Genomic DNA, 11,079 nt, shown 5'->3' with positions numbered 1-11,079 from the left:
TTCTTCGTCTTTGTCCATAACCTATTGAGATAATGAATTTTCAAAGTAAAGCAAACCATTTGTATCCGGTATCGATTTGAAGCTAGAGCCATGCGTTTGTGAATGTGAATTTAAATTCAATGGCGTATTAAACTTAAACGAAGTAATTGAAGTTCACTTTGTTCTCACTGCAGCTGATTCTATCCTTTGGTTAACCTCCAACAATCATGCACCAAAAATTCCTTTGTTCAGAATCTACTAAAAATGCGCAAAATCTGGCGGATTAATTGTGTTCAAATGTTGCCCAGTTGTTTCCTAGCAACGTCTCAATGAGTGTTTATTGATAAAAACGAAATAACGGAATTGCATGTAGAAGTTGATATAACTTTAGGTAGTTATATTTGAAAATCAGCAAGTAAATTCAATCAATCTGTTAAATAAATTGAGAAATATAGGTCAATAGCTGGAATTTAAATCCAAACGCAAACAAAGAAAAGTCAATTCCTAAAACCTGGTTTATTTCATTACTACCGATGTGTTTTGTTATCGATAAAGCAAATTCGATGCCGCTTGTCAAAGTTCTCAATTACCTTTTTCACAACTTGGGAGACGTTCTTCTATAATACAAAAGTGAAATACTAAGTTTTGTTATTTTGTATCAATCTATGAAATTTAAAAAAATCTCATTAAGTCAACTTGCGGCAGATGTACAAATTTTATGCTGTTCTTATAGTTTTAGTACTCTGAGAAGGAATTCATAATAACTATATGAGCAGCAAACCTAAAATATTCGCAGTTCTTTGAAAAAATAAAATTTGATAGAACCATAAGTTACGTACATCTTGTGGCATAAAAAGATGCAAAGATGCAAAAAGGTATACATTATTGAAGTGCAATTAAGACCTCTCAATTACTCTGTTTCAGATAGAAGGACAAATTGTTCATCAGTGCATTCAAAATTATTAAATTTTCTGAATAGCACATGTAAAAAATGATACCTGAAAAAAACGAAGTAATATTGAAATGCATTAACGGACGGACCAACTGAAGTCTAAGTTATATCAAATAATAATACAAAACGCAAAGGAGCTGTTATGAACAAGAGGAAGGAACAGCAAAGTAAAGATAGAACATAAGACCAAATTGATAAAGTATAAAGTTTTGACAATGTATATGCAAACCGCCAAAAAAGCACTATGAATAGAACAACATCTAAAAAATATCCAAGAGTTATTCGGAACAATTATTCTCGACCAAAAAATATCACAATCATAAAAAGTGATTGAAAAAACTAAAGCTAGGCATTATTAGATAGGACTTGTTATGTTTCAACAAGAGCCGTGGAGAAATAAGAGTTAAATAGGGCATAACCGTAAAAGCAGCCGGCAAAGCACCTCAAGTGAAGAAAAAAGTAGAAAAAAATTGTCTCTCCTACCACAGAGAGAAACTTTCACGCCATAGGTTATACTCAGATGTTATTGAAAATAGAAAACAAAGTTGATTTTCAATCCACCTCAAAACCAATAAAATGCATCCCGAGTTCTTTTAAAAATTCACCCAAATAAAATCTAAATTATAGGAAATCGGAACTCAAAGATAGCTGATAGAATACATCAAGCTGCTCGCAACGAGCGATATTCTTTAATTGTTCGCACAAGTTTGAAATAAAAAAATCAATAATGCAATTAAAGGTGATCCTATTTTTTTTTAAAATGCATGTCTTTTTTATTAAAACTCCCGGTGTAGCCCAACAAAGTGCGCAATTCAGAATCAGTCATTGCCAATTGTTTGACACCGTTCAGTTAATTGTACATAAGGACCAATTTAAACTGTTATTTTTTATATTTTCAAAAAATTTTAAATAACAGTTAACCGAAAATAGAGAATTCTAGTGATTCCTCAATGTTGCGCCCCATTAAAGTGAACTGAACATTAGATAGATAATTTGTTTGAAAAGAGGGTGAGAAACTGGGTTAAAAATTGTTAACAATTGACGAAAATTTGTCTTTTTTTCTCAAAAAACGCAAAATTTTGGTTTTTGGTTTAGATGAAGACATCGACAAAACGATAAGATATATAATTTTTCTGAGATTGCCAGATTTACTGATAAATTGCCTTAAATTGTGGGTAAAATATGTTGCCAAAACTTTTTCTAAAAAAACAAAATTCCTAAAACATCTTTTTGCAGTGAAATTCTACAAGCATAGAGCTTGAAATTGATAACACATATGCCAGTCTGGGATGCCCTAAACAACAATTGTCTGAACAAAAAGGTCATGCTAGCCTAAAGTTCTCCCATTTTTTTCAAAATGTGCGAACAAAAAGGGGTTAGACTCGAAGCCAAAACGAAAAACCCCAAATTAACTACGTTCAGCTTAGAGCTTTGCAACCACAAAAACAATTCAACCACTATCAAATTTCTCGAAGTAATATTATCCCAATCAAAAATACAAATTGCGAAAATGTCACCCACTTTCTGAACATCCAAGAAGTGCATTAAAATCAATAATCCTAAATAATTACTTATTTATTGAGACCAAAGGACGCAGCATTAGGTAAACATAGCCATCAAATTGCCCGCAAATAGCCGCCGTTGACGCACTTGACGCAGATTGGGATTGAAACCGAAAAAGAAAAAATAAGAGATAGAAATTGACAGTGTCAAAGTGTTCGTATTTGGGGAATGCCAGCTAGTAATCACCTTAATGAACTTTGCTAACCTCATGCTTTGACTTAATGCCCGGGCTTTATATGTTTATCCCGAGACCAGGCTTAATATCTTTATCCCGTTTCTTTATATTTTGCTTTTTTTTACTTTGATCGTATTCACTACATTTCGTAATTCAATACGTGAAAGAATTTGAAATCCATTCAGTTGAAATAGTGAGTGAAGTCAGAAGTCAAGCAAGAAAATCGTGACTTATGTGATAGCCATTGAGTGGCTGACGGCTGCTATTAAAAAGTGTTGAAACATCTTGAGGCATCATTCCACGCAGCAGTTCGACAAAAATTTGGAACGAAAGTGAAGTTAGTTCGAATATTTCCAGCACGAGCAGTGGACTTTAATCGTTGATGGTCATGTGTTCCTAAATTTCAGCAAAATTACATCATTTGAATGCTCAGAATTAACTTGCTATAAAATGTAAAGCTACCGCAACTTCCGCTAGCAGACACTATTGTAAATGAAAAACGATCCCGCGCGATATTGTTACAAGTAGCAGCGAAACAGAATTTTGGGCACACAAAAGGGAACGTTGAACTGAACAAAACCAGTCAGTCCATCACGAGATAACGGTCGACAGGCAGTCTATCGCCAATCGCATCCCTCATTGGAATGCTCGTCTTCGCCAACTAGATCACAAAAAAATGTGTTACAAACAATCAAAACCATTTTAACATAGCTGGCAGATTGCCAGAAAATAGCCGCAATAGATTCGTAGATCGCCCGTCTAAAAAAACAGTAAAAAAGACAGACCAAAAAAATTCGTCTTTTCATTGAAGGCTGATCTGTTATATTTTGATTAAAAATCTTTATAAGTTATTGCTGCCTCTATTAGCTGATCTCAAATAACCTTCATTTAGAGTGACACACACCCATTTGACCTTATCTCTTTGAATTAAAGTAAATAAAAGTCAATTTCAAAGTGAGGAAGTCATTTTTGAGAGTGAGGTAAGTCAAATATGACCAAAAATTGAATCACGCGCATGAACAAAAAAACTCGCTCCACTAAGAGCGAAAAATGACGTCACACATGCAATTCAGTTGAAATTGCATGAACGAATGAACAAAAAGTGGCTGTGACGTCATATGGTCGTAACAAAAATCATGACGACGAAATAAAAAAACATAGCAAGACAAGTCCTGATGTACAATACAAGGAATTGAATGAAAAACAGACCCAATGTACCTGACCAGCAGATCAATTGAACAATCCCAGCCAAAAAGACGAAATCTCGAAAGTTGAGAAACTAAAAGAATCAAACTAAACAAAAAAAAACAATTATTCCTAAAACTCCTGAAGCTTTTAACCTGAAGGCCATTTATGACACGATGCAATATATGTCATTAACTCACTAAAAAGACTTGAAAGAGATTAATTTGACACTAAAGGTAGATAATCTCGAAAAAAATGACAAATGCTTCAAAAAGAAATGTGACAAATGCTTCAAATGAAAAGCAGAAATTTAAAGATATTTTTCGAAAATGTGTCTGGAAAAAATGTTCAAATTCATTTTTTCTCAGTGAAGATCTGTATTGTGACTCATCTGCAACACTTAAAAAGTTTCGTTGGCCAATAAGGATAGTTAAACTCAGAAAATTAAAAAAGCTACTTATATTTGCAATCTAAAAAAAAACAGAAAACATTTTCGTTGCCACTAGAAACTCTGCGATAACATACTAGCAAACTCAATAGCAGCAAAGCTCTGGCCACTGAGGCAAAAGACTAAAATTTGAAGTCAAATAAAAAATTACAATTTGAAAATCGCTAAAATTTGTAATATTAAAATCTTGAAACACATTCACCATTACCACTAGAAACTATGCAGTAACCTATTATCAAAACCTAAAGAAAATGTTTTGGCTGTTCAGGTTAGAGAAACCTAAAAACTGACAACAATTTTCAAAAATTTGAAAAAATTGGCTTATGCCATGGCCAATAAAAATTTTGCAGTAAACTATTAGCAAATCCTAGACGAGATTTCTTGCCCCCTGGAGCTGGAAAACTTGAATAATGACAATTAATGTCAGAAAATTGGAAAAAACTGCAAGTTCGATTAAAAAAATTGGTAAAATTCGTGAAGTTGAAAACCATTCCCTTACCACTAGAAACTATAAAATAACCTATTATTGTGACACCAAGAGCTGAAACAACAAAAATATTCGAAAAACTTTAAACATTTTTAAAAATTAGAATAAATTACCGTATTTATGTTTGGTGTAGCAATACATATAGCTCTCAAAATGGCCATAAAAAGTAATTACGCCTCGCAAAAGACCTTTACCAACTTTTAAAAACCTCAATTTCAGACTAGTCCAACAAAAAATCCGAAAAGACGAAAAAAAATGAAACATTTTGGGCTCAAAAACTCTTGAAAATGGCCTGTTAACCTTGAATTACGGCCTTCCCAGTAGCTTCACCACTCTAAGTACTTGAAGAACTACTAAACGCGGCTAAGGGCTTCTAATGAAACTTGATACCCGCTGAGCTTTACCTGTTTATTCCGTTTTGAAAGCTCAAAGTCATGAAAAAAGGTGTGAAAACATCTTACAAAAATAAAAAAAAGACAGAGCACCAATACAATCCAATTCTTGGATTGTAAAAAAACCAAGAGAAGGCCAATAATAGCCCCAGCTATCGCTGTGCGGCTATTAATAACAAATAGTAGCTGTCAATCAGTGACAGAGGTTGTACATAACCGACTACCGTCGGGCTATTTGCTCTCAAACGACCGGCTAGCGGTCGGCTTGGGTAGTAGCCAGCTGGGGCTTAGGGACGCTAGCATTAGGGGGTAAGCAGAGTGAGGGAAAGAGGTCAAGTGTTGGGGACGAGGTGGGGTCAAGCGATGACTGGGGGGTGTTCAAACTTCTAAGATCAAGTACCCCCCTTCACGCCATGAAATTCTCTCCTCATAACAGTTTTCGTGAATCGCATACTTAGAGAGCAGTAAGTTATCAGGCTCTAAGAGAGCTGCTCAGCCACATATGCCCTCCGGGAGTTAACTGTTTATCCGTTTTTGGGACGAAAAGTCAAAAGGGCCAGAAACAAAATTGGTAAAGCAAAAAATCGCATGAAAGAGACCACAGGGCTATTGTAATGACTGCAAACTTTTTGAGAGTAATTGAAAAACATAGTCGGTAGAATTCTGGAGATGATTCGGAGGGTCATGTAATATGCTCTTAACTAACCTTACCTAATTCAGAAATATCAAGAAAAGATTTTAATTAATAATGTCGGTAGGTGCGGGAGGGGGATGATACGTTTGGGGGCAGAGAGGCAGGGGAGGTAGATAATTGGTGAGGCGTGTAGAGATGCGGTGCAGACAGGTGCAGGTAGGTAACTTGGGAGGGGGTAAGGGTAGGTAGGCAGGGGAGATGTGGGGGTATGCAAGAGGGTTTCATAGTTAGGTGGGGCTCTGTAAATTATATATGTAGGAGAGACATTTATGGGATCACAAAATCTCAAAATGACCGCTTCGCCTTGAATATTACGATCTCTTAATTTCTAAACATTACAAACTAAGCTACTTCAAAAGTCCATGTTCAAAGCCAGATCAACGTTCCAAAACGGATGTAAATGGTCGAATAGAACGAAGTAAAACTCAAGTCATGAATAAACTTGCTTCAGCTAAAAAAAACGAGTCTTCGAGTCGTAAAAAAACCACAGTACTATCATAATTGCTCCAAACTTTGTTTAAGGGCAACGTAAAAACGTGCGTTCATATATTCCTCCTTAAACAATGTGGACCCCCCCCCCCCCAACATAGGGTTTTTAAGATAATTGTAGAATAACCATCTCGTAAGCAACTTGGAGGGAACAAAAAACGATCAACAGGACCGCCAAAAGTCCTGAAAACTCCTGAATTCTTAAAACCTAACTAATATGCAAAGTTCTCTAACAGAGCGCTAGCCTGTTCAAACTAGGAAAATATACCTCAGACAATCTCACTTATAAAGGTGTCAAGAGAGGGCATGCGAAACATCAAATCAATAGGTAAATTTAGTTTTCATTTCAATACATACGATTCAAATTCATCATATAGTTCTTGCTATACTAACACAATCAGAACTGATTTCTCAAATCGATACAAAAATAAATTTGTGCAAACATCACATTATGACAAATACATCCGATTAACACAATGTTTTAAACGCACCTTAAGAAGCTTTTATAGAAGCTTGTTATGCGATAATCTATATTGATTCGATATTATAGCGAAGAAAATGAGTTCTTGAGACGTTATGAAACTTAACACTTGTATCAAACTAAGCAATTTATTCCAGAAATTAATCATTAGAATCAAAGGTACCTTTGTCAGGTATTCTCTTTGGCTTCAAGTTCAACTTTAACGAGGCATCTAAATAGCTAGAGGTGGAACTGTACGAGTAGCTACTATAAGACTGGTGATGATTATTGCTACTCCTGAATCTGCCAAAAGCTGCTGGGGCCGAATTGAGAACCGCCAAATTCTCCGAGTTACCATCATCTAGCACAATGCGTTTCGAACGATACATCCGATCAAACGCACGAGTAACACTCGGATCCCAATCAGAATCGACGTTCGCCACCGACTTTTGACGGGAAAGTAAACCTGCAAAACTTCCGTCTTCCGAGTGGAAGGACGTTGACAACCCCCGTTGCGATACTGGGGTCGTAAGACATTGACGAGTTTCAAAGTTGGGATCCTTTCTCGATTTACAGATCAGGCAAATATGTCGCCGTTGGACTTCAGGCAATCCAGCGTTATCCACAACCGATTCTTCCCACGATTCCGATTTGTTTAAGCAATCTACATGATACGAATGACGACATTGAAACACGGCTAATTGCGCAATAGCAGCAGATGATGACGCAACATCAGGGCCAGTTGAACTCGATGACGTAACGCCATTTCGCAACTTTTTGAAACATATGCCACAGTTAGATGACATCGGCCGGGTGCCTTTGTTTGAGGAAATTTTAAGTGATAAAAAATTGGAGAAAATATCCTGATCCAGTAGTTGACTTGTAATTGTTAGCAGAGTTGATTCGTATCTGCAGGTTTCAAACATTCCTGTCACAAGATGCCGCACATCGTCATAAGTACCGCTACTGAAACCGACGGAAAAAAATCTAACAGCTACATATGAAATACAGAACTGGGTTACTTGAACATGGATGTTGCTGCTGAAAAAAAAGTTTTTTTCCTCACAAACTTTTAGGTTAAATGTTTTCTTATCATTAGTCAAAATATTAAACTAAGTGGAACAAAACCTTTACATTAAAAAAGGCACATTACGCTACCCAAATTTAATGAGATGTTAACATAGCGCGCAAATTTCCACAAAATACTCGCCGTTGAACCGCTTGACGCATACCAGGATTGACACAGATAACGAAGAAAGAAGAGAAATTGACAGAACATTTTTAAGTGTCAAAAGTGTTCTAAACTGGATTCCAGTTTCAGTTAGATTCCAAAATTATATTTAATTCAGCTTCAAAATGGATGGTACTACCGAGCTTAATACTAATAACAGCTAGCAGTCGCTCTAATCAACTTCGATAACCTAAAACAATTTAAAAAACATAGTAGGACCAGCCCTGAAGTAGATTCCGAGGAACTTAATTGTCTAATGACCCGACAATTAACATTTTAGAGCAGCATCAACCTAAGACGGTCAACAAAGTGCACATTGAGCAAAAATTAACAATGTTGAGCCTAGTTGAGCAAAAATTAACAAAATCTGAAAACAATATAAAATTTCTTTTTCCAAGACTTAAGACTGATTGCAAACAAAACATTATTTAAAAAACCCTGACTCAACTCATCCTTATAATGAGTACACAATAACAAATTTGTGGGAATCAAAGAAATAAGAAGCAAAAAAAAGTTCCAAGACTAAAAAATCAACTTTTTTTGAAACGAAAGTGTCAGAATCATAGAAAAAACTAATAAAATGAACTCAAGCTTCTAATTAACTAAACCTGTGCCTCATTAGCAACCCATGAACTCTTTCATTAATCATGAAAACTAAATGATAAGACAATAAAAACACCAACTTCCGAAAAATTTCAGTCGCTAATCCTTTTTGAAAAAAGTATAGAAGTCATCAAAAGGAATGACTACGGATTGAAACCGTTATTTACACTAAATAATTCCTCATAAGCATCCAATGAGACCTGTAATTAACGAGGTTAAGTGATGGGAAGGACAGCAATAAGTTCAACAAATATTAGCAAAACAAAAATCACTAAAATTTTTTGAAAGAAGAACAGAGTATAAGTCATGGAAAGCAATAACTAAGAACTTTGATTAAATAAAGCATCCTTACAAAGAGATGACACCTCTCTTTGATGAAACTAAGAGATAAGACAAAGTGAACAATGAAAACTTCTTCAAACCATTTATCGTCAGAGTCATAGAAAGCTTCAGTTTGAACTGAAACAATTTTCTCAATTAAAAAAATCAATTCGATCAGCAACTTACTAGACCAGTCTCTAATGATATTAAAAGATAAGCAAACAAAAAAAAGTACAACAAATACTCCAAAAAATCGAAAAATCATATAAAATTTTGAGAACAAATAGTGTTATAGTCATGAAAACCATTAATCGTGAACTCAAACCAATCATTAGGTTCATTTATGTCGCATAAGCAATCAATGAGACGCCAAAAATCATAATAAACGGTAGGACAGAAATATATAAAAGGGCAAAAAATCAAATATTCACTAATATTTTATGACAACAAATAGTGCCAAAGTCATAAAAAGCATTAAAAAAACAAAAAACTAGCGTGATTTTTCTCTGAGTGTCAAAAAGAGTTGTATGTTCGTGATTAGTATATGTAAAATTTACACATCTATACCTTTATTCGATTCTCAATTGAGGGCTATTAAGCTTACAATAATGCCAGCAATGAATTGCTCTATTGAACTGATAACCAGATACACTATCAACTGATGACCGGGCTTTATCGGTACATGCCGTTTCCTTCCGTTTTCCCTTGACCTCATTCACTGTGATTCATCATTCTATTTGAATGAATTCTAAAATCAGGGCACTAACCGTGATGGTAGTTACCAGTATACTCTCAGGAACTCAAGGCACTTCAGGCACTATGGCAAATTTAAGGCACTATGTCTTCAAAAGCTAAATCTCAGTGCCCAGCTTTATCGGTTTATACCATTTCTTTTGATTTTGATCGGTTGACACGAGCTTAATCTCTATATTTTGTAACTTAATGAGTGAAAAAATGAAAAATCCATTCAGCGAATGTCTCAAATTGTGTAGAAAATAAAATGTAGAACGAATTAAAAAAACATAGCATGATAAATCCTGGACTACATAAAAAAAATTTCATTCACTAAACAAAAAACAGACCTAGAAATGACTAGGAATAGATTCAGAAAATCTTTTAGAAACAAAACGATCGAAAAAATTTTTAAAATATTTATATGAAATACATTTGATATTTATCAGGCAACTTTATCCTGCAGCCTATGGAAACTGCTTAATTTTTTTAATTGCTTAATTTCCTGAAATTAACATCTTGAAAAACATTCCATTACATCTAAAAACTATGCAATAACAGACTAAAAAACCCTAGAGGAGATTCCGTGGCTCTTGAGGCTAGAGACACATAAAAAAATGACAAAAATTTTCAACAATATTAATAAGTTGAAAGCTATTCCATGGCCACTAAAAATTTGTCAGAAACTTATTATCGAACCCCTAAAGAGATTTTCTGAACCCTGGGTTTAGAAAGACCTAGATAAGGAAAAATAAATGTAAAAAAATTTTAAAAAAATGCACTTTTTGCCAAAGAAATGCTAAAATTTGTGTTAAAAAGTTGAAATCATTAGATTACCACTAGAAACTATGCAGTAATCTAAGATTAAACACGAGAGGATGTTCCTTGACACCTAGGGCTGATAAAGGTTAAAAAATCTAAAAATTTTTTTAAGTTGAAAATTGCAAATTAGTATAAATTTGCGTTTTTAGCGAGCGGTTGTTCGTCAGGAGCTAGGCACGAGTGGCGTGGCGGAGGGGGGGGGGGGGGGGGGTTTGGGTTGACCGGGTATTGATTGGGAGACCAATTTGTCTCCTGATTTTAAGGTTTTTTTAATAAATAATATTAATTTTTTACTATGGGCCATGTAGTATTAACATTTGGGCTAGGTTTTTCTCCGTCTAATGGTATCATTCACACTCACTAAATATTTATACAAAAGATTTCTAAACGTTATAAGTGATGAAGAAATACCAACTATTGTAGTTTTTTTCCTCAAATATAAAATAAGCGAAGCCATGAAAGACACTATGAATAAACTAGAAAAACCACTAGAAATAAACAATCTGGTAAAAAACAGAAGGAATAGAATAGAAAAAAAACAATTCA

At 34.7% G+C, this 11,079-nt stretch overlaps 1 protein-coding gene across 1 annotated transcript in view; it reads right to left on the bottom strand.

The window, feature by feature from the left end:
- Nucleotides 1-6,678: 6,678 nt before the first annotated feature.
- LOC142341459 (vacuolar protein sorting-associated protein 8 homolog) overlaps nt 6,679-11,079 on the bottom strand; it is a 55,576-nt gene continuing 51,175 nt past the window's right edge. Inside the window, exon 7 of the mRNA XM_075392414.1 lies at nt 6,679-7,790. Within this exon, the coding sequence (XP_075248529.1) occupies nt 6,986-7,790 (805 nt within the window). The 3' untranslated portion in view covers nt 6,679-6,985. The remainder of the gene's footprint in view (nt 7,791-11,079) is intronic.

This window comes from Convolutriloba macropyga, chromosome 6 (assembly GCF_964194025.1).
Source record: "Convolutriloba macropyga chromosome 6, txConMacr16.3, whole genome shotgun sequence".
Taxonomy (NCBI): domain Eukaryota; kingdom Metazoa; phylum Xenacoelomorpha; order Acoela; family Convolutidae; genus Convolutriloba; species Convolutriloba macropyga.
The sequence above is the reverse complement of the archived record's forward strand: the minus strand, read 5'-3'. Positions and strand labels throughout refer to the sequence as shown.